This window comes from Trachypithecus francoisi, unplaced genomic scaffold, assembly GCF_009764315.1.
Source record: "Trachypithecus francoisi isolate TF-2019V2 unplaced genomic scaffold, Tfra_2.0 Lachesis_group3, whole genome shotgun sequence".
NCBI classification, from domain to species: domain Eukaryota; kingdom Metazoa; phylum Chordata; class Mammalia; order Primates; family Cercopithecidae; genus Trachypithecus; species Trachypithecus francoisi.
The window spans coordinates 153,729,994-153,754,454 of NW_022681468.1; the positions used below are offsets into that span (position 1 = coordinate 153,729,994).

At 38.4% G+C, this 24,461-nt stretch overlaps 1 protein-coding gene across 5 annotated transcripts in view; it reads right to left on the reverse strand.

The window, feature by feature from the left end:
• CUNH15orf41 (chromosome unknown C15orf41 homolog) overlaps positions 1-24,461 on the reverse strand; it is a 234,754-nt gene that overhangs the window by 104,524 nt on the left and 105,769 nt on the right. For all 5 annotated transcript variants that reach the window (XM_033190645.1, XM_033190647.1, XM_033190646.1 and 2 more), the window contains 3 exons: positions 17,312-17,391; positions 16,905-16,954; positions 11,653-11,720 (listed from right to left, as the gene is read on the reverse strand). In XM_033190645.1, the coding sequence (XP_033046536.1) occupies positions 11,653-11,720; positions 16,905-16,954; positions 17,312-17,391 (198 nt within the window). The remainder of the gene's footprint in view (positions 1-11,652; positions 11,721-16,904; positions 16,955-17,311; positions 17,392-24,461) is intronic.

Genomic DNA, 24,461 nt, shown 5'->3' on the forward strand with positions numbered 1-24,461 from the left:
GATATCAGACTTCCATTTTTTTTTTTTTTTTTAATAGTAAAGAGGTTATCCCAAACATCTAAAATACTATGTATTGGGCATCTTCTTCCTTTAATGTATTTACTAAACTCTCACTGCCCTAGCTTCCTCTGTTTCAACCTTTGGCTTGCTTCCTTCATCCTAAATCTAAGAAAGGACAAGGTAACAACTTGGCAAAGTTCAGACAAAATGATGGTACCAGGGTAGGAAGCAGCATTTTGAAACAGGTGGCCTTGTTCACCTGTTCTAGGCCCCAGGACACTTAATGTCCCCAAAAGATGAATGAGTAAAATACAAGTGCATGTTTACCAGTATTCATGTCTTTACAAATCCTATCTGGATGGACAATAATTTTCTTTCTTAATTCCCTACATATCAATGAGGCACAAAGGCACCAACTAGGCTCCAAGTTCAAGGTTTTATTGGATAACTCTCACTGTTATCTTTCATCCTGGGTCCCAACTGTCTGTGCTACATGTTCATCTGAGGTTCATCTCCATTGTGTAAAAAAGACAGCATCTCTTTCCTTAATAGTGATGGGAAAATTTTTCTTTGATGTCAAGTTTTTTTTTTTTTTTTTTGAGATGAAGTCTTGCTCTGTCGCCCATGCCGGAGTACAGTGGCACAATCTTGGCTCACTGCAACCTTCGTCTCCTGGGTTCAAGTGATTCTTCTGCCCCAGCCTTCCCAGTAGCTGGGATTACAGGTGCATGCTACTATGCCTGGCTAATTTTTATATTTTTAGTAGAGATGAGGTCCTCCATGTTGGCCAAGCTGGTCTTAAACTCCTGACCTCAAATAATCTGCCTGCCTCGGCCTCCCAAAGTGGTGGGATTACAGGCGTGACCCACCATGCTTGGCCTCAAGTATTTTAAATAACACTGGGCCTATCCACTCCTTATTATTTTACTAGAATTCCCCCACAAAACCCAATCTGTGCCTGGTGCCATTGTTGGGTGGGCAACTCTTTTTTCTTTGGCTATTGATCTGTTGAGAGAGAGAGAGAGATCTATATATCTATATATATATATCTTTATACTCAGTTTTACAATTTATGTTTTCCTTGAGAATCACACATTTCATACAGGCTCTTATCAAACGGCATATATTTGAGCCAAGTAGTTACTTATGATTCTTTGAATTTTCTAAGTGGAAACTAGATGTTTAAGTAATATAAACTGTTTCTTCAACAGTAATATAAGATGTTTTCTTCAAGAAAAAAGTGATAAAGATTAAGAACAAAGTAAAAATAATATTAGTTAGAATGAAAAAAGGTAATGGCAATAATATGAAACAGTACTTTTAGCATGACTTCCCCAAATGGTTGGGAATCAATATCAAACCAATCTTCAAATCCTGCATATATGTCTTAGTGACTATAGTAGATACAAAGTAAGAGTCTTCTGGTTTAAGGTATATATTTAAAAACCCAATATATTTCATAACCATTAAGTTCATTAATGTCATAGTTCAAGTGTTCATTATCAAAATTATCACTTAAAAGCAGACCTGTTAACCTTCAGATTCACAAAACACAGATTTTTAGATAATGGGTGCCTCAGAAACATTTCTGAACTAGTAAAATTGTAGAGATTACTAGTCCAACATTTCAATTTACACACAATACAACTGGCCTAGAGAGAGGTTAAATGAGCAAACAAGACCAAGACCTCTCAAATCACTGCAAATACAGGGTAAGTGCCCATGTCAACCAAGTTGCAGTTGGTCCCAGCAGACCACATACCATTCCTAATTATGCAGATATTTAAATTTGATCAAATGTAATATTTTTAAGGTGGGGAAAAATTTATTTCTGTCTTGGAAGATCCTGAAATGTAAGAAAGGAAGACTGCCATCTGTGAGCTATTTAGACAACACCTGCCTGAAAAGGAGATGAACTAGACAGTATCTTGTTTTCTAGCACTTCAATGGTCCTCTCTCCAATTTATCTTAAATAACTCAATAAAACCACATCCAAAGATGATGTTAATTTTCAAAAACAACCCAGGTCTTCATTTATTTTGAAGTTGTCAGGCCTGTCTTTAGAGGGCATTTTTTAAAAAGAAATTACACATGCATAAAGAACATTCTGAAGGTTTAATTTCTCTGGCCTTTGAATTACCCTCTTCTCTAAATACCCAAAATATCCAAAGCAATTAAGTACTAATTACACAATTTCTTTTCTTAAAATAAAGGGCTGATTTTGAGTCAGTGAACAACACACATCTGAAACTAGTTAATGTATACTTAAGAGTCACGGGGGGGGGTATGAGGACTACCAAGAAAAGGTTTGAGGGCTTTAAGTTTGTTTTGTTTCATTAAAAGTTTCACATTTTAAAAGTATAGTCATTTCCATACAAATCATGCAGAATTCCAGTTCACAACATCTGAAAATGAAAAGTCACATTCTGACAGGACTTTTATCGACGAATTTATAAAAAGTTTTCTAAAAGCCTAGATTAAAATACACTGTATGATAAGAAGAATATTCCTAACACCAAGTGCATCTTCACTAAATTGGGGGAGGGCAAAAAAGACATATATCAACACATATTAAAACTATGTCTTTTCTACTCTAGTAACTAATTTTGTTTTACTGTGTTCTTTTTTTCCCAAAACTCTGTATAACTCAATATTTGGAGTTATGATCTTTGTTCTCTATATTTTTATGTTCCCTAAGAGTAAGTTTCACAGCCTTTTCTATACAATTTAAGAAGTTTGCAAGGTTTCAGTAACAGATATTACATGTTATGCAAACCATGTGCAAAGGTACACAGAATAGACATGCATTTAATGGGGAGACCAATAGCACAGATAAATGAAATCTTTAGAGAACCCAAAACTTCATTATAGCTGTTAGTTTCAACCTCTTCCCCCAAAGCCTCTTATCAAAGCCACTAATAAGGAATACAACTGACTGCTCTGACCTTGTCCTTTGCTTATGTCTTTAGGGGATAATACTAGTGAAAATTGAAGTGCCTTAAAGATAGGAAACAAATGGGAGGTCAAGAAGCTGGGACAGTGTGGAGAGGTTAGGTAGGCAACTGGTAGCTGTGGAGAGGCAGAGGACACGAATACGAGCAAATAAAGTAAAACTCTTCTATATTTTATACCAGATCATGCTAAATCCTTTTCGTTGTAGGTGAAGGGACAAATCAACATGGTAGAATAAAAAGATACAGGACAGGTTGTTGGGAGGGTAGCAGCTGTGATGTAAGGCCGAAGGACAATTTGTTTAATCAAAACAAGTGGAGTGGACAGTCACTAAAGCCCTTTCCAATTCCAAGATTCAGAGGAAAGGTTGAATGTTAGCTTTTGTCTGCCCTGGTTCTTTTTAGCTGTAGTCACTGATGTTAGACCCTCTTGCTGGGCCAGCTCCATGTGTCGCCGAACCAATCTCAACGGAGAGAGGCATACTAGCAGTTCTGAGACATAAAAAGGATCTCCTACAAGACAGATGTGCACGTGGGTGAGTGTGAGTGAGTGCACACACGCACAGGACCAAAGGAGTCAATTCAGCAATCACAGGGATGGGTTTGATCCCCAGTGCCTTTGGTTATGGTGAGTAAAACCCTAGCCTGTAGTTAATTATCTGCAGGGAGAGGGAGATTTTTGATTTTGCTGTCCTGTATGTCATCCTGTCTGGCATTGCTACCCTACTCTCACAATGCGATTCTCATGAGTGGGTAGTAATGTGACCCCAAATCACTGCCACAGGGCTGGATGCAGACTAGCTGATCAGACCCCTTTCTGAGATATATATATACACACACACACCATATATATATACACATATACACACACACACATATATATACACACAAACACAAACATACACACACACACGTATTTGAGACAGGGTCTCTATTGCCTAGGCTGGAGTGCAGAGGTGCCATCATGGCTCACTGCAGCCTTGATCTCCCAGGCTCGAGGAATCCTCCCATCTCAGCCTCCCCAGTAGCTGGAACAGCAGGTGTGAACCACGACACCTGGCTGATTTTTATTTTTTGTAGAGTGGGCAGGGGTGGGGGGTAGTCTTGCTATGTTGCCCCAGCTGGTCTCAAACTTCTGGGCTCAAGCAATCCGCCCACCTCAGCCTCCCAAAGTGCTGGGATTACAGGTGTGAGCCACTGCACCTGGCCCTTTCTGAAATTTGTTATGTGGCAAAAGAGAATCACCAACTTTGCTCTGGGGTTACAAACTCTAAGGATTAAACAAATTAGCAATCACCAGCAATCATCTTTGTGACCTTGTGACCTGAAAATGAAGCCAACACAGAAAAGAGCAGAACCGAAAAAGGACAAAAGATAATAATGATGGCCGGGCGCGGTGGCTCAAGCCTGTAATCCCAGCACTTTGGGAGGCCGAGATGGGCGGATCACGAGGTCAGGAGATCGAGACCATCCTGCCTAACACGGTGAAACCCCATCTCTACTAAAAATACAAAAAAAACGAGCCGGGCGAGGTGGCGGGCGCCTGTAGTCCCAGCTACTCAGGAGGCTGAGGCAGGAGAATGGCATAAACCCGGGAGGCGGAGCTTGCAGTGAGCTGAGATCTGGCCACTGCACTCCAGTCCGGGCGACAGAGCGAGACTCCGCCTCAAAAAAAAAAAAAAAAAAAGATAATAATGATATTGTTTTGCCCTTCTGGATTCTAATAAGAGACACAGCAGCAGCAAATCTCTCCTTTGGACTTCCCCAGTGTATATTTAAGCCAATAAATTCTCCTTTTTTGTGTATATAATCTAGTTTGATTGGATTTCTGCCACTTACAACCAAAATAGTTCCAATACATCATTAGCGACCCCAAAGCCGATGATTAGTGGACATGAGCTAACCACCAAGAGCTGTGGTGAGGGGGGCCGGGAGCAGGGAGCACCCCATCGTAACTGGCAGTGGTGAGGGAGGCCAGGAGCAGGGAGCACCCCATCGTAAGCGGCAGTGGTGAGGGAGGCCAGGAGCAGGAAGCACCCCATCGTAAGCGGCAGTGGTGAGGGAGGCCAGGAGTAGGGAGCACCCCATCGTAAGCGGCAGTGGTGAGGGAGGCCAGGAGCAGGGAGCACCCCATCGTAAGTGGCTGTGGTGAGGGAGGTCAGGAGCAGGGAGCACCCCATCGTAAGTGGCTGTGGTGAGGGAGGTCAGGAGCAGGGAGCACCCCATCGTAAGTGGCTGTGGTGAGGGAGGTCAGGAGCAGGGAGCACCCCATCATAAGTGGTCATGACAACCTTTCTTCAAAGTTCCAGGGAGCTGAATCTCAAACTCAGCCGATAAGAAAACAAACATCCAGAAAGCATTTCATCTTCCAGCAGCATATGCGTTTATGGTCCTTTTCTCAGTCCCAGGGAGAAGCGTGCATGAGCACATTCAATAAGGGGAGTAAGTAAGAAAGTCTCTCACGATGACAATCTCTTCAGAAAGGGGAGAACAGAGCCCAAATTCCCCACCTCCTACCCTCAATTTCATGTTCCTGTTACTCTAAAAACGGCATCCTATTTTTAACCTTCTGATAGACAGGAATTTAAATGGTGGATTCCTTATGAAACACCCAGCCATCTCCATTCCCTTCAGCCTACATAATTGCATGTTTCATTTCTGGTCTCTTACTCTCTGCCGCTGACATCTGCAAATACACACAATCTTGGTATTCTAAATCTCATCTGCTCCTGCTGTCTATTCTTCACCTGAGGTCATAATCCCCTGTTTGTCACATCATAATCAACCTCCCCAGCAGAGTACTGTTGCTTCAGGTGAGGAATAAAGCAGCAGGGACAGATGAACTCTTAGAAACAAAGATCCTAATTTCTTACGGCAAGGGACATCCTTCACTACGCCTATTTGGCTTTACAGATTATACTGTCTCAGAGTCCCACAGAGTAATACATGAATGCTACACAAGCACCCCTGTAAAATTTGCTGGTTTGTCCAAACATAGGGGCATGGGTGAGGCAGGGGCATAGCAAATGCCTCTCAGGTGTCACTCAAAATAATTGTTAGCGTCTACTAACAGAAACATTCACTGGAAAGAATAAAATATCTCCAGAACCATCATTATTAGGCCAAACTTAACAAGAATTTGCACCAGCCGGTGGCTGTGGCCGTCACTAATGAAAGTCCCTCCAACCTGGAGATATGCCAACCCAGAAAAGACAGATGGTTTATCTTCAGTCTTTGGTATGAGCTCTTTCATATTTTACCTAACAGGGCAAACGGTCTTGTTGTCTTCGCATTGTCACTATTTTCTGTTCCTTTCCTGTCTTTTTGTCTAAAGCTCTAAAAAAAAAAAAAAAAAAAAAAAAAAAAACCAGAACCAAACCAAAACTGAACAAAACAAAAAGAGGAAAAAAAATAGAGGGTATAACATAGCAAAATATGGTCTCAATAATCACTTGAGAGATACAAATCAACACTTCTCTACCAGTAGATGAAATACATTTTCTATTTCGTCTATATGGCATAGAGTGAACCCTTAGCAGAGGTAATGGGATGATCATAATGCTTATGGTTCAATTTAAAGTTGAGGAGTTTGTTGTGTAGCTAAGCTGAGGAGTGGGCAGCAAGTTCTACATGTCTTTTGAGACTTTAAATGCTGATATCTATCTATCTATCTATCTATCCATCCATCCCCTATCTATCATCTATCTATCTTAGTTAGAGACAGGGTCTCACTCTGTCACCCAAGCTGGAGTGCAGTGGAATGAGCACAGTTCACTGTAATCTTGAACTCCTGGGCTTAAGCGATCCTCCCACTTTGGCCTCCCAAGTAGCTGGGACTACAGGTGCCTACCACCACCCCAGTTAATTTTTTTGAACAGTTTTGTGTAGAGACAAGATCTCCCCCTGTTACCCAGGCTGGTCTTGAATCCTGGCCTCATGTGATCCTCCTGCCTCAGCCTCCCAAAATACTGACATACGGACAACAAATATTAATTCTAAATTAATTATCCTTGGAAGGAACTGCTGACTTGTACTGAAACTTATCTTCAATTTTCCCGGAAGACTCCATGTTTGCATCAACTTAAAAAAAAAAAAAAAAGTTTGTTTCTTTAAAATTCTTAATGGTAGGCCGGGCGCGGTGGCTCAAGCCTGTAATCCCAGCACTTTGGGAGGCCGAGACGGGCGGATCACGAGGTCAGGAGATCGAGACCATCCTGGCTAACACGGTGAACCCCCGTCTCTACTAAAAATACAAAAAACTAGCCGGGCGAGGTGGCGGGCGCCTGTAGTCCCAGCTACTCCGGAGGCTGAGGCAGGAGAATGGCGTAAAACCCGGGAGGCGGAGCTTGCAGTGAGCTGAGATCCGGCCACTGCACTCCAGCCCGGACGAAAGAGCGAGACTCCGTCTCAAAAAAAAAAAAAAAAAATTCTTAATGGTGTCTGCCCACAGCAGACTTAAAAGAGTAGTTAGCTACTGGCAATAGAGCCAACCTTATGAGCTCAACTGGCCATCCTAGATATACACTGTGGCAGGAAGGTCCCGGTGAGAAAGAGCAAATGAATAAGAAAATTCCGTCACTATTTCAGGAAAAGCAGCTCATGAGGCAGCAGCATTTTCTCCATTCATAGAGGACAGTGACTGATATTGAGTATAATTTGTATCTTTCTTTGAAAGGTTTAATGAAAGTAGCCTAACAGCTTTGAGTTTTTATTTTCATTATCAAGAAAATCATGTGAGCACCTACTAAGTGAGATGCATTCTCACTGGATTCTCACTGGATCAGAGAGAAAACTGCAATCTCATTGGATCACACATGCAATACAGTGCTTGGCTATGAGCATTGGGGGGCACAGAGTGCTTATAATCAATCATTTCATACTAACTAGTGTAGTTCCTGGCATGCAGAGAACACAACAAAAGTTAATTGAAAAGAATGAATAAATAATGAAGGGAAGAATTACACGGACTCTCAGAAACTGCTAGAAATTATCTGTGTTCATTTGTAGTTTGTCTCCCTACTGGACCATAAGCCCATTAAAGCAGACACTTCATCTGACTTATCCAGTGTCTAAAACAGTATCCAACTTAGTAACTTATTTGTGGAATAAATGAATAAATATGCGCATGAAAAATATTTTTTAGTTGGAGAAGCTGAAGTCATTTATTTAACTTTGACTTGCCTTAATACAATATACTTATGTGTGGAAATACAAATTGGATAAGTTTAAAAGATAGGATGAACTCATATCAGTACATTCAAATCTTCAATGATAAGAACACTTCTGTTTTTCTTTCCTATAGTGCCTGGCTAGATCTTGTGCCGTAACAACTGCTCAGGATGCAGTTATGAACCAAGGAAATTTAAGAAAGAAATAGTGATTTACTTTTATTTTTCCCTTCAACTGGTAAGAGGAAAGATAAAATATGCATTTTATAAAACAAATATAAAGCACAATGTGTGGAAAATTTAGAATGGGGTAAAATATTTTCGGGAAAGTTACAATTCTTAAGTATACGAATTATCTTATATTAAAATATGAGAATATTTGTCTTTCGAATATAGTCCAAATTAGAAGCCAACAGACAGAGAGAGAGAGAGAGATTTTCTGCTTAGCAAAGGATCAAAATAAATTAAACATATTTGCAATGTCTCTGCAACAAAATTCAAGGTGTACACATGTAAGCAAGAAAGAATAAGATTAGTGGTCTACTTATTTCCCAATATTTTTTCCATAGTTGGCTTTAAAATGATCTATCTAAATTTACCTGGCACAACACTTTAAATCTAATTAATCACTGTAAAGGGGTATTTATAAGGTAAAAGGACAACAGCCTCATAACAGTATTTCATACAAAGATTTCAATCTTCATTTTTCAACCACAAACATATGTTAATCCAATGCTACATTAAAAATACGAAGAATTAACAACGTCTTTGTATGTTGATGAGGAAATGCTTTAAAACAGGGCTCAGGTTGCATCAACTTCCTATATCTCATTCATTCATTCATTTATTTTTTTGAGACGGAGTCTCGCTCTGTCGCCCAGGCTGGAGTACAGTGGCCGGATCTCTGCTCACTGCAAGCTCTGCCTCCCGGGTTCATGCCATTCTCCTGCCTCAGCCTCCAGAGTAGCTGGGACTACAGACACCCGCCACCTCGCCCGGCTAGTTTTTTGTATTTTTTAGTAGAGATGAGGTTTCACTGGGTTAGCCAGGATGGTCTCGATCTCCTGACCTCGTGATCCACCCGTCTCGGCCTCCCAAAGTGCTGGGATTACAGGCTTGAGCCACCACGTCCGGCCTATCTCATTTATTTTTAAAGATCAATTAAATATCCTCTTTGAGTATGCTTCCATAAAATAATTATCTCCAGATTCTACAGCACAGAGGAACAGATGAGACCCATCAATTTCAAGTCCCTTTTCTGTACTTGTTTGCAAGTAGAGATGACCCCCGGACCACATTTTTACATTGCTTTTGTCAGCCATGGTGAATCCAATCTAACACATTCAAGTTCAAGTAAGCTGAGGTCTAGGACTAAGTTTAGCCCACATCTACAATCTGCTTTTTTTTTTTTTTTTTTTTTTTCCCAGCTGGGATCAGCTAGTTCTCAAGAAGGAAGCAGAGAAAAGTTAGGCCAAACAAAAAATAGGGCTGAAGGCCTGACTGTCCGTAGGCTGATGGCACCCAGAGAGTAGTGCTCAGCAGCTCCGACAATGCTGCTGCTTACTTGGTGGCTTAAAACGAAACAAAACAGAAAATAGACGTGGCCATGATATATTGGTCCCTATCTGAGTAATCGATGTGATCGGATATTTCATAATACTATCAGAACTACCCGGTTCCAAAACATATCTCATAGTGCATCACAGGCCACTCATTCCAACTGGTTCTGAACTATTACATATTTTCCTTTTGATTAGACTTTTAAAAGGTGATTTCTTCCAACTTACCCTCTTTCCACAGGCTGAACAATTCAACTGTCCCCATAGGAAAAATCTTGCTGCTTCAATATACTGAGATTTAATTTAGTGACTTGAGAACACCTGCCTAATTGATCAACTTTATTTAACCCTAACTAGGGAATATTTATGATATCTCCAAGCTTCAAATTAAAACAATCTTATAATACATTCAATTTTATTCTACAGTTTATTAATAAAAATATCAAACATTAAGATTTGGAATAGATACTTTGTAGGACTTTATTAAACATCTCTTCCTTACTTGACATTTCTCTGCATTTGGTTTTCCTTGGCCAATTCTTTGTCCATTTTAGAACAAAATTTATGTAATCCAATATTGTTCTATTTTTTGTGTATGTCCTAAAATAAACATTATGCAGACTCTTCAATATCTATATAAAATAGATCTGTTTAATAATAAAATGACTTGTATGTAACCTTTACAAATTACCACATTAAAAGTGGAGAAGAGAAATTAATTCATCGTAGAGTGCTTTATGGTTTCTGTGATCACTTATTTTTTTTTTTTTTTTTTTTTTTGAGACGGAGTCTTGCTCTGCCACCCAGGCTGGAGTGCAGTGGCCGGATCTCAGCTCACTGCAAGCTCCGCCTCCCGGGTTCACGCCATTCTCCTGCCTCAGCCTCCCGAGTAGCTGGGACTACAGGTGCCCGCCTCGTCGCCCGGCTAGTTTTTTGTATTTTTAAGCAGAGACACGGTTTCACTGTATTAGCCAGGATGGTCTCGATCTCCTGACCTCGTGATCCGCCCGTCTCGGCCTCCCAAAGTGCTGGGATTACAGGCTTGAGCCACCGCGCCCGGCCTGTGATCACTTATTATATGTATAGTCGTTTGAGGCTTAATGTCTTTTTTTTTTTTTTTTTTTTTGACGGAGTCTCGCTCTGTCGCCCAGGTTGGAGTGCAGTGGTCGAGATCTCAGCTCACTGCAAGCTCCGCCTCCTGGGTTCACTCCATTCTCCTGCCTCAGCCTCCCGAGTAGCTGTGACTACAGGTGCCCGCCACCATGCCCGGCTAATTTTTTTTGTATTTTTAGTAGAGACGGGGTTTCACTGTGTTAGCTGGGATGGTCTCAATCTCCTGACCTCGTGATCCACCCGCCTAGGCCTCCCAAAGTGCTGGGATTACAGGTGTGAGCCACTGTGCCCGGCCTGAGGCTTAATTTCTAATGCTTAAGAGATGTTGAAAGAAATAATAATCTGTAATACACAGACACATGAATACATGTGGGATTTCAAAAAAAATAATAAATCCATGATGTCAATGAACGTTTGGCATGAAATAATAAAGGCTTAATATTTTGCTTTCAAGTAAAAGTACTACCGAGTTCCATATATGAGACAAATATACCCAACATGAATCTTTCTAACTGCTCTTTTTAATATAGAAAACATTGTATAGACAATATTTCTTTTGTTTCTTTTTCTCATAAGGCCTAGATTATGGTTAATATCTCATGACACCAAAAGTAATACTGCAACAGATATTAAAGCATTTTTTCAGCCACTTATTCTATAAAATATTAATTGCAAGCCTGTGCATGTGCTGTATATATAGGAGATTAGGTAACTGAGTTCCTGCTCAGTTCCAAATCAATAAAAGATAATATGCAGAGCATCAATCATCATTCACCCTTCCTTTAGTGGAAGATTTTAAAAATATATATTTAAGCACTCATGGAGACAACACAAGCTACAGAAGATGTGAATAATACTTACCAAGGAAAGACAGGTTTTTCTCTAGAAGTAAGTCTCTCAGCAGGACTTCATGCTCATGACCAATGGCACTGGGAAGTTTCAGTTAAGGGGGTAACACAGGCAGAATTATGCCAGCAGGAAAATGCTAATACCAGGTCTATACTTTGAGACGACATGAAGCATTGAGGTAGTTTGAGCAGCCATTTTCACCCTTAGTCCACATCTTTGAGGAATGACATCTCTACACACATCCCCTCATTTAAATAATTTGATCGAATTTTTCTACAATTTTTTAAAACTTTTTTTTTTTTTAATAATAGAGACAGGGTCTTGCTCTGTTGCTCAGATTGGAGAACAGTGGCACAATCATAGCTCACTATAACCTTGAACTCCTGGGCTCAAGCGATCCTGCCACCTCAGCCTCCCGAGTAGCAGGGACTACAGGGGTTTACCACCCACCATGCCTGGGTAATTTTTTTTTTTTTTTTTTTTTTAGTGATGGAATCACACTATGTTGCTCAGGCTGGTCTCAAACTCGTAGGTTCAAGTGATTCTCCCACCTCGGCCTCCCAAAGTGCTGGGATTACAGGCATGAGCCACTGTGTCCAGCTTTTTCTATAATTTTTCTATATATTTTGGCAAACAAAGATTTGTAAATGGATGTGCACTTTGTATTTTGAAAAGAAGGAGAGACATTTTAAATGTACTTTAATCTGTGTTAAAAATCTTTCAATTCAGCTGGGCAAGGTGGCTTGCGCCTATAGCCCCAGCCACTCTGGAGGCTGAGGTGGAAGGATCACTTGAGGCCAGTTGGGTAAGGCTCCTAAAAAAAAAATTCTAAAAAAAATTTTAAATTAAAATCCCTCAACTCAATTTAGCATACATTTATTAAGCACTTAATAGGTACCGTAACCGTAAAGAACACTAGGCAGCCTTTGCCCTAGAAGAATTCCTAGTCTTAGAGAATTCTGTAAATCTGTGAATTCACATTTGTCATCAGGCCAACATTTAGAAACTTCTTTGTTTCACTTCCAGTCCACTGTTGCGACTTGCAAGCCAAACAAGTGACTTGTTAAGAATATATGTAATCTGCAGGAAAGACATCTTAGTAAAGAGTTGTGGATTAGGGTGCGGGTACACAGGCTATTTCAAGAGTCTTTTTCTCATGTGTGTATGTATATGCATGTATATGCATCTAAATAGATACACATATGAATGTATATTTTTTCAGTGCTTACTATGTGGTAGACACTGTGTTAAGTGCTTTTAGTATGTAATTTTATCCTCATAATTATAATAATTATTTTATAGATGAGGAAACCAAGGGTCAGAAGGTACGTGCACAGGGCATACAGTTAATGAGTGGCAAAGAAGATAACAACAAGACCTCTGCCAAGTCTATGTTTATGACCTCCATATAGCTTCTCAAAAGTATTAAAATTACGTAATAATAATTGATAATAGCTAATATTTCTTAAATATCATACATGAAGTCTTTGTGCTAAATCCTTTAGGATACCATCTTACAATAGCCACACAAATAGATACTATTATTAGTCCCTCTTTTTTCTTTTTTTTTTTGAGATGGACTCTTGGTCTTGCCCAGGCTGGAGGGCAGTGGCACATCTCGACTTACTGCAAACCTCTGCCTCCTGGGTTCAAGCAGTTCTTTGGCCTCAGCCTCCCGAGTAGCTGGAATTATAGGTGCCTGCCACCATGCCCAGCTAATTTCTGTGTTTTCAGTAGAGAAGGAGTTTCACCATGTCGGCCAGGATGGTCTCAAACTCCTAACTTCAAGTGATCTGTCCATCTCAGCCTTCCAAAGTGCTGAGATCACAGGTGTGAGTCACCGCACCCAGCCTATTGGTCACATTTTTACAATTAAGGAAAGTAAGGTTCAGGGAGGCTGGGGAATTTGCTGAAGGTCCCATGGCTGGTAAATAATGAAATCAGGAGTGGAACGTGGAAGTGCTGTGTATTTTCCAAACAGATGAGATTGCCCAAAGTCTGAAAAGGAGTGTAATCCTAGTCTAGTATTTCAACTGACTCAAAAGCATTTGCATTTGGTAATAATTATGTGAATCATTACTTTCATTGTCTTTTCACTGATATCATCAACCTGGTCACATCACTCCTTGGCTTACCAGAGAAGCTGATTCTGATCGAGTTCAACTTAAATAAAACTTCTATGTTGTTTGTAGGAAAAAAAAAAACAAAACCCCTAGAGAATTATCTTGCATTTTGCCAAAATATACAGGAGAATACTATTTAAATCTTAGAATCCAAGAGATGTGGCCATTTATGTTCCAGCAAAACATGCCCTAAATCATCATTATTGCCTTTTCCTCCAGTTGTCCCCTGCCCTCCAAGGCACATGGCTCTGCTTTTTCAGTTTCTAAAGAGAAACAAAATAAAGGAACACATTTTTAAACCACAAAATTTCACCAATTTTCAGAGTCCATTGAAGACATTTGATGAAGAACTCTCAATGATCTCTCATTACTAGGGACATCCCACATTTTAGACCTGAATTATTTACTTCTATTCCACATAAATGTGCTCTCATTTTTATTGTTGTAAATTATTTACATCTAAAATGTTGACTCATGAAACTGAGGTTTCTGATGGTACAGAAATGAAACCCACAGCGTTTGAAGCTTCCTGCATCATTATCTTTCCTTGCTTCACAGTTTATGCTTTTGTCTAACAGCTGTGTCCTGGAGTCACACTTTGGAAAGTTGAGGTGGCTGATTTCTCACATTTTTTCCTTGGTGAGTATAAGCTGTGGTGGGAAAGGTGTAGGTGGGCATGGCTGCATAGGAAAAAATACAGTAGATACCAAAAAAAAAAAAAAAAAAAGAGAAAGCACAATGATGATGTATATACTCTTTGCTAACTGTGCTTTCTGTGATGTCTTACTAGTAAATGACCAATTTATTTTATTCTACTTACACAAATATAACATTTTCATAATGCACGAAGAAGGTTTAGCACCTATCTTATTTACCGAATGTGTGCTTTCTTTCTCACAACATGATGTAATTTACTGAGAGTAAGCAATGTAAATATTACCAAATTATCAGAAAAACAAACAGCATATTTACTCACATGGAAAAACAATAATTTTTATTTGCTGTGAAATAAAATAATTATTGCTGATCAGTCTAGGAAACATCTGTGCAAGTGTATTTATACATTATATGAAACTGCTGCTACTTCAATACAAAGACAGAATCAGTTTCTCTGTAAACTTTCCAGCCTGTTTTATTTTGCATGATAAATGCAATCACCAATTTGAAATTTTGAAAAGATATGTTTCTTAATTACGCTTTGCTTGATATAAACATATATAAAATGCAAAGGCTAGAAAATAAAACTTATAAAATCTGTAGTTTTACTGGCAACAGACATAATGAAACTGCAAAAATTATAACCTAGTCACTGAATGTAATTTATAGACATATGTCATTATCTTCATCAGTTGAAATCATGTACTACATTAAATTCTACCGGCAGTAACACAGCCAAAAAAGGAAAGTGAATGATGGCAAAAATGTAAGGAAAATACTCCAAACAGAATTTATAATGCTCTATAAGCAAAAACACTTAGACTTTGTCTATAATAATACCTATTATTGATGTATGGCAGTGACCATGGGCAAAACTTGTAAATAACCTCACAAGCCATTTTCTTCGCCAGCAATACAGCAATCTAGTTTCCCGTAAGCATCTCAACTATTACTGAAAAATAGCCTCCTGGCATTTACAAAGCAGTTGACTTCATACTTTAGTCCATGCATACATAATTAGATAGTTATATTTAAAATCAATATGCAATCCTTCAAAAGACATTATGCTTTTAAAACCTTAACTTTAAATTGATTTTTAACTATTTTATGTGCTTTAAAATTAACATGTAATTCAACCCCAGATACTCTGAGATGGTGTTAGTTGTTATATGAATGTGCTAAACTTTACCAGTGTAGCAACATGAGATTGGCACTCCTACAATTTCTAACACTATCATTAATTTTATACTGAATATAGAAGTACAATTTCACCTTGGTTTAATAAAAAGGTGAGCTTGGGATAATGCTGTGTTTTTACTAACTTAAGCTAGACTGGAGAAACAGACTTGGAAGATAAATACATAAAGGGCTGTATCTTCAATACTGAATATTCTTGTAAGAGGGCTCTGTTAAAAGGTTATTTATCAAAGATTACTTATAAAGGCATGATTTTCTTATTACAAATATTACTGATTCTAAGCCTTTGTGAAAGAAGGAGGAATATAAACACATACACGTACACAATTTGACTAGCAGGCGTTTCCAACAAAAAGCCTCCTGACTAGTAATGACTGAGTCACAGTTCATCACAGTGCCATCCATGCTAACAAAATCCATACCAGGAGGGACATGTTTATATTATTAAGAGGGATGAAATTCATGGACTCAGATAGAAATTATTCTCATAAAAATTACTTATTATTTACCATTTAAGTAGTAAATTATTATAAAAGTAAATCTGATAAAGGATTATTAAAAACCTTACTGTTGCCACAGTACTACTAAATTTATTGATTAATAATGTCCTACTATATGTAGTTACTGTCTGCCCAACCTTGTTTTAAAAAGTGAACATTAACTCTTCAGTAATCTCAATGTCTTTAATGAAAAGTGACTAGACTTCTGTTTTCACAACCTTAAATTTATTCCAAGAGGAAAAATTAACTTGATTTCTCTAAAAATGTTTATTAGGAATCCAAATGCCGGCTCAGATTCTAATCAGCATTTAAGCAATAAGAGTCTGTTGCCTTTAAAATGTGATGTCTCTGGAAGCATTTTAATCACAACCTCCTTTACCTCCAGGCTCTAAATTTAGTCTAGTAAATTCAACAAAATTTGGCTCATTTTAAATGGAAATTTGTTATATTTTTTAAAAAATATTTCCTGGGATGAGTAGATACATTTCAAGACATTATGTTACCTGCCTAATGACTCTGTACCTTTAAACTCATTGAAAACCAAGCAGTTTGAAATAAGCATGTGAATGTGTAACTGCTGAACTGACATCTTCCTGTGGTCTATCTGATATTTCTTAAGCTGTAGAAAAGAATGGTCTGTAGTGACCCTCCAGTTGATTGAATGTAAAATAGAAGGGTATGAAACGTGTTTCGTGAAGCAGAACTTTATGTCAGGTTAAAGCTAGACACATCTCCACTGAGTCTAAGCTCGTCAATTGCGCACCTAAAATTTTATGGGAAAGGATACTGCTTGATGCAGTCCACCAGTGGTCCATAACAGCAGTCGTTCACAATGCACTGCAGACAAATAAGAAGCGGGGTCTGGGGTGGGGCAACTACAAAAACTATTACAGTAAACAGTATCCTAAAAGCAGTAATCACTTTTCTCTCCCCACCACCCCCCAAAAAGGAAAGCTATCAAAAGGCGGTTCAGATTTAATCACAGAAAACAAAAATTGCATGCTTTTTATTCACTATAAAAGCAAGCTATTAAAAAGTGAAATGCTCTTCTTGCAAATATTGCATTGCCATTTATGGTGCACCCTGACCTCAGTGATAGTTTATGATGACAGTAATTAAATGAGGTTTAAAATCCTTTACTCGGCTAGGCAGATAACAGCACTGCCACTGCAAATAGACAGCTGTGATTAATACCTGATAGACCTGATTTGCTAGAACTCCATCTGGAATCTGAGAAGGGTCCCGTAGCATACTATTTATAACAGACTTGGAGGCTGTAGAAGAAAAGAGATGAACTGTTAGCAGATAGTCAACATACTTTTAATGCAACATGAGAAGTGACGTATACCTACATATACACAAACCATGAAAACAAAAATATGACTGGCACTAATCACTTTTTCCTTTTTCTATAATCTAACAGAAGCTTTTAATTAGACCATTTTGCCAAGTTTATAAGCCACATTGCCAGATTTGATGATGACCTAATTTTTCCAAGGTAAATTAACAAGTACAGACCTGAAGCATATGTCCCTTTTGTAGATAAATAAGCTTCGGAAAAGTCCATTTGGGGTAAAAAACCAAATCAGAAAAGAAAATATTTACCTTTTGCAGGTAGGTATTTTATAACCAAGCATACGTATACGAAGACTTTAATGAAGACAGGTCAGATTTGAAGTCTTTGAATCTGACCTGTCTTCACTCAACTCTTCGTATACGTATGCTTCGATTATATCAATTAAAATGACTTTCAGTCATGAAAGAATCTTCTAATTCTAAACCTTTCCAAAATAATTGTCATCAACTGCCATAAAATCCTATCTGCATTCCACAAGTGAGGAAAGTAGGTAAAACTGACTGAATTGAGAGAATCTTAAATAAGGAAAATCTATACAGAGAGAGAGACACACACACACAAGTTTTCCACCCAAAATATGCCTCAACTTGCAAATTAAGTTGAACCCCAAGAGAACTGCTATAGAAGAGGAGGGACCACTAAGGCAGGCATCCGATGAAGGTGCTATAGCAAGTGACATCCTTTGAAAAGCAAGGTAGAAGATTCTGACCTCATTGCTCACTAGGCATGTGGCAGCCACAGTAGCCAGGATTCCTTTTCATGCACGGGAGAAGGGCAGGTCTCTAGGCTGAAGCTAAGTCAGGTGTTGCCTAGGAATAGATTATTTCAAGGCCTCCAGTGGAATTATTTGCCACAATTTAGCAAAATGGCTTATGGTCTGATCCACACAAGCACAAATTAAAATGCATACTGAATAATTATCTAATTAATAAAATAAATATAGATCACAGATCGACATCATTCAAGTTCTGAGATAATTCGGGGTCTAACTTGTTTTCTTTTAAGATTATGCTCTTTATCAAGCTCTATACTGTAAGAACACTGATACATAAAACAAATGTTAGCGGCTGGGCATGGTGGCTCATGTCTGTAATCCCAGCACTTTGGGAGGCCGAGGTGGGCGGATCACAAGGTCAGGAGATCAAGACCAACCTGGCTAACATGGTGAAACCCCGTCTCTACTAAAAATACAAAAAATTAGCTGGGCGTGGTGGTGGGTGCCTGCAGTCCCAGCTACTTGGGAGGCTGAGGCAGGAGAATGGCGTAAAACCCGGGAGGCGGAGCTTGCAGTGAGCAGAGATCATGCCACTGCACTCCAGCCTGGGCAACACGGCGAGACTCTGTCTCAAAAAAAAAAGAATAAATGTTAGTAAATACTGTGGAAATATATAAGGAAATTATATCTTATTCACTTAAGAATAGTATTCGGTCTACAAAGAAAGAATGGAGTACAATTATTTTAATTACTGCCCACTCTTAGTCATATAACTGCATGCTTATAGAAACGCTTATGTGCTTAGCCATTTGTGAACATGTGTTTGCACTGCAGGTGAAAAGGTCATATTGAATCTCTAAAAGTGAATCACCCAGCTATCCTATCCAACCCTATCTCTACAACTGGCTGTGCAACCTTGGCAAGTTACATAGCTTCCAAGTTTAATGCCCATTGCTATCTGCAGAAAGTGAAAATATTGTTTAAGCTGACTACCTAAATAAAGTGTTCTCATGTGTTCTCTAGAGAAAACAGCTAAAGCAGTATTTTGCTAAGTTTAAGTAATAGTAAGAATCAAATCAGACTTAGGCATTTACTTCGTATAAACCACAGGGTTGGACTCAAAATTATTTCTGAAAGCAATTACCACTGATAAGGGGTACAAATATTGGGAATAGGAAACAATGAATCATCCTCTTATAAAGGAAAAGATTATAGCAGCAATAGTATTAAAAAAATAATGTGCCTGGTAAACTCAGTATTCCCAACCGAATTCTAAGGCCTGGCCAGTCAGAGGGGACCAAAGCAGTTGTCCATACCTTTCATCACCTCAAGGGAACTCTCTCTGGCCTGCCACTCGAGTCACCGCATGGTAATGGCAGACACATTCTTTTATGTTGCCCACAATGCCAACAGAGGCTCAAGGAAATAGCAGCACCTTCTCTGTATGGACCCAGTCATGGTACATTCCAACTCGCACACCCATGTGAAGAAGAGATCACTAATATATAAGTAGCCATGACTAAAAATGCTATCCTATAAAAATTACAGACCTCATACCAAACTATACACAAACTCATTGCTAAAATCATAAAACAAAGGCTGTTTTTTTTCTTAAAAATGAAAAGGGACAATACTCTGGGACACAAGAAAAGTAGGTCATTTATTTTCAGCCAAAAAAGGGAAATGTCAAAAGAAAAAAGAAACTGATGACATAATTTTCCTCACAATATAAATTTTAGAACAGTGGTATGCTTATCAGGATTAAGAATCATAGGCAATAAACTTTTTAAAAAAAAGTCTGAATATGTTGAATAAACACTATTCAAAGGAAAGGAAACTTGCCAGAGGAAGTCAGTTGTTTTAAATGGAATAATAGTAAAAAGTGTATATTGAGTCTACATTCATTTTAACCTCAACACAATGTCTTTTCTCTTCTTGCAACCCACCATTTTTTAGAGCAAGAAACTTCTTCTAGGAAGTCACTGCCTGTGCCGAGGACCCAGGATGTACCCGCCAAGCACACACAGCTCAAACACTCAGCCTTCATGGAAGTGTGCTGGTGTCTCAAATCAAGCCAAATCAACCTACTTTTACACACGTATTCTAAAGCTTGGGAACTGCCATCTCAAAGAAATGAAGAATAACATGAATCAGGTAAGTAAATGTGATTGGACAACCTTGTCATAGCCCAGGCTAAGAGGCCTCAAGAAAGCCTGTGTCTTTTATGGAAGCTGTTCCTAGACCACCTCTGGCCAATTTGCATCTGGCTTTTTTGACCACACATGGACAGGATTCCTATTCTCCTCAACCTTTGGTAGAGGCATTCATTCTGTTGATTTCTCACTTTGCCCCTGCCACTGCAGGATTACAACGAACAGGATTACAATTTTCTACAAAGTATGTACAAAGCAGGAATGTATGAGTCACTGGAGCTAGATTCACAAGAATAGGAGAGACCGGGTACCTGTTAAAGCATGCTACAGCAGACAGGGAATAGGCAATGCCTGGATTAAGGCACAATGCCTAAGATTATGAACTTTTCATTGTGAAGTATTTTTAGCATAAAGAACTAATATAATAAACATCTGTGCACTCACCACCCTGACCTAACTTCTAAATCTGCAATAAATTTGCTCTAGATAGTCTCATATTATTTGTGTAAGCTCTTATTTTAAAATTTCCCAGTCTTGCCAGAGGTTGGTTTTACTAACATTTTCATGAGACAAAATGTTGGCTCTGTCGATCCTCTTTACTGTAGCATTTCTTCTAATTTCATTTAATTTATCCTTTATCATCATTATTTCCTCATTTCCACTTTGAGTTTGCCACATTACTCTTTCACTATTTTTATAAAATTCATTTTCAATTCTTTATTTTAAAATACACTTTTCAAGGCTGTAATTTTTCCTTTAAATTTTGCTTTGGTTACATGCCACAATTTCGTTGTCATTCATTTATAAATAGTTTCTAGTTTCCATTATTTCATCTTTGACCCATAAGTTATTTAAAAACATGGATTTCTGTTGTTTCTAATTTGTGATGTTTATATCAATATGGTTTGTTTTACTTTCTTTGTGTTTTTATATGTGATCAATTTTTGTTAATGTTTTATACATCTTCAAAAAACTGAAGTTCCTACTTTTCAGCTACAAGGTTCAGATATGTCTAGTAGGTTAAGATTTTAATTGTATTACCCAAATATTCTGTATCTTTGTTTTTTTTTTTCAACTACATATGAAATAATCATCTACTACTACTGTGGAGTTGTCAGTTTCTCCTTATAATTCTGCCAATGCTTGCTTTCTGTATTTGGAGACTATACTCTTGGGTGACTGCACTCTCAATTGTTATACATAGACTTCTTGGTAAGTATATCTTTTGGCAAAGTCATGACTTTCTTTAACTCTAATAAAGGTTTTCTCTTAAATTCAGTGTTACCTAGTGGTAATACTCCGGCAACACTTTTCTTTTGGATAGGATCTGCCTCACATATTTGGTATTCCATTTCTTTTTACTGTTATTAGTTTTTTATTTTCTAATATTAATTTTTATTGTACTGATTTTGCCATTTCTTTACTTTGAACTTGATTGTGTCATTATGTCTTAGGAGTGATTCATAAATAGTAGTTTGTTGGATTTTCTAAAATCAAATTTGAAAATCTATGCTTTTTTAAAAATATGAATTTAACCCATTTACATTCATTACAATTGATACATTCAGGCTTATTTTTACTCTCTTATTTTCTGTGTTCTGCTAATCATTCTCTTTCCTTCTCCTCTTTTTTCCTTACCTTCTAGTTAATTAAGTTTTCTTTATTCTCCTTTTACCCTTTATTCCCTTGGAAATAATACATTCTACTCCCTCTCTCCCTCCCTCCCTCCCTCCCCTCCCTTTATTCTCTTGGGAATAATACCTTCTACATTGATTTCTCCCTCCCTTCCTTTCCTCCCTTTCCTCCCCTTCCTCCCCTTCCTTCCTTCCCTCCCTCCATCCCTCCGTCCCTGTCCCTCCGTCCCTCTGTCCCTCCTCCCTCTGTCCCTCCCTTCTCTCTTTCTTTTTTGTATTTTTTTTAGTAGAGACTGGGTTTCACCATGTTGCCAGGCTGGTCTCAAACTCCTGGGCTCAAGCGATTCACCTGCCTCGGCTGAGATTACAAGCATGAGCTACCGTGTCTGGCCTCTACGATGATTTCTTTAGTAGTTCTCTCAAAGAATGTTTAAACTGAAACGATATCTAATCTTTATCGGTAACATCTTTGCTGTTTTACATGTAAATAACTTGAAACACATTCACTCCAATCAGGAAGCCTCCCTCTAATACATCACTCAGCTAATGAGCTTCTCAATGACTGTTACTTCAAAGTCTATCTGCTCTTTTTTTACACGATTCTATCAGCCTCCATGTTATTGTGTCTGTTATTTTTGTTCAACAGTCTTGTTTATAATACAACTTCCCAATTAGTCTCTATGATGTTAAATTTTATGTGTCAACTTGACTGGGCAATGGGGTACCCAGATATTTGGTCGAACATTATTCTTTTTTTTTTTTTTGGCAGGGTCTTGCTCTGTTGCCCAGGATGGAGTGCAGTGGTGTAACCTCAACTTACTGCAGCCTCCACCTTCCGGGCTGAATATATCCTCCCACCTCAGTCTCCCTGGTAGCTGGGACTACAAGTGCGTGCCACCACACCCAGCTAATTTTTGTTGTTGTTGTTGTTGTTTTTTGTAGAGACGGGGTTTCTCATGAGGTCTTGAACTCTTGGACTCAAGCAATCCACCTGCCTCGGCTTCCCAAAGTGCTGAAATTACAGGTATGTGCAACCTTGCCCGGCCCAAACATCATTTTGGGTGCATCTGTGAGGGTGTTTCTGGATGACATTAAAATTTGAATGTAAACTGGGTAAAACAAATTGCCCTCCCTAATGTGGGTGGGCCTCATGCAATCCACTGAAGGACTGACTAGAACAAAAAGGCTGGGTAAGAGAGAATTCTTTCTGCCTTTGAGCTGAAACACTAATTTGTTTCCTGACTGTGAACTCTAACTGAAACCTTGGCTCTTCCTGGGTCTCAAGCTTGCTGGCCTCCAGACTGGCACTACAACCAATGGCACTTTTAATTCTCAGGCCTTTAGCCTGGGACTGGGACTACACTATCAGCTCTCCTGGGTCTCCAGCTTGCCAACTCTAACTCTTGAGGCTTATCAGACTCTATAATTGTATAAATCACACACACACACACCCCTCCTATTGGTTCTGTTTCTCTGGAGAACTCTAAGAGTTGATTTCCATTTTTTCAAACACTCAACATTTATTTAAATGTATCAACATGTTTGCCATATTTCCTTTTTCAGCATTGCTTCTTGAATCCCATTCTCTGCTTTTGGGTTCAATATCCTTGCATCTCATTTATTAGTTCTTTCATCTGAAATCCCTAAGCAGTAAAAATGTTTTAGTTTTGCCTTATGTGAAAATATCTGTACTTAGTTCTCACTCTTGAATAATAATAAAGCATAGTATACAATTATAGGCTAAGGGTCTTTTTAATTCAACTCTGGAGATTCTACTGTCTCTTGGGATCTACTGTTACTTAAAAGAACTCTCATGTCAGTCTAAAACTAATCCCTATATATGTAATTTGTCTTTTTATCTCTGATTACTTTTAATATTTTATTTGACATTCAGTGGTTTCATCACTGTGTGCCTAGGTTTGGCTATTAATATTTAGTCTGCTTAGAATTAGTCGTTTCATGAAGCTAAGAATATATGCCTCGAACCAATTTGAAAAATTCTGAGTCATTACAGCTTTGTCCTCTGTTCTCTCCTCTGAAACTCATATTAGACATTTGTTAGAAGATCTTATTCTGTCCTCTATGTCTCCTACTCTCATAAAGTGTTTGTATTTCCCCTCTCTTCATCCTTGTGTCATATTCAGGATGCTTTCCTTAGAGTTACCCTAGAATTCACTAAATGTTCTTGTAATCTAATTCTTCTAATTTCCTCCTGATCTTTTTGTCTAATACATCACTCAGCTAATGAGCTTCTCAATGACTATTATTTCATTTCTACATCTTATTTCTTAAAAATCTGCTTTCTTACAAAATTCTATATTTTTTATTCAGTTATTTTTATTTACTGTTTATATATGCAAATATATAAAATGTTTAGATTTATTTCATACTTTATATACTTTGTCTTATACTTTACAGTGTCATTTCCTTATCTCCAGTTCATAGTATTCTATTTTTCTTTCTTTCTCTCTCTGTCCACTTCTCC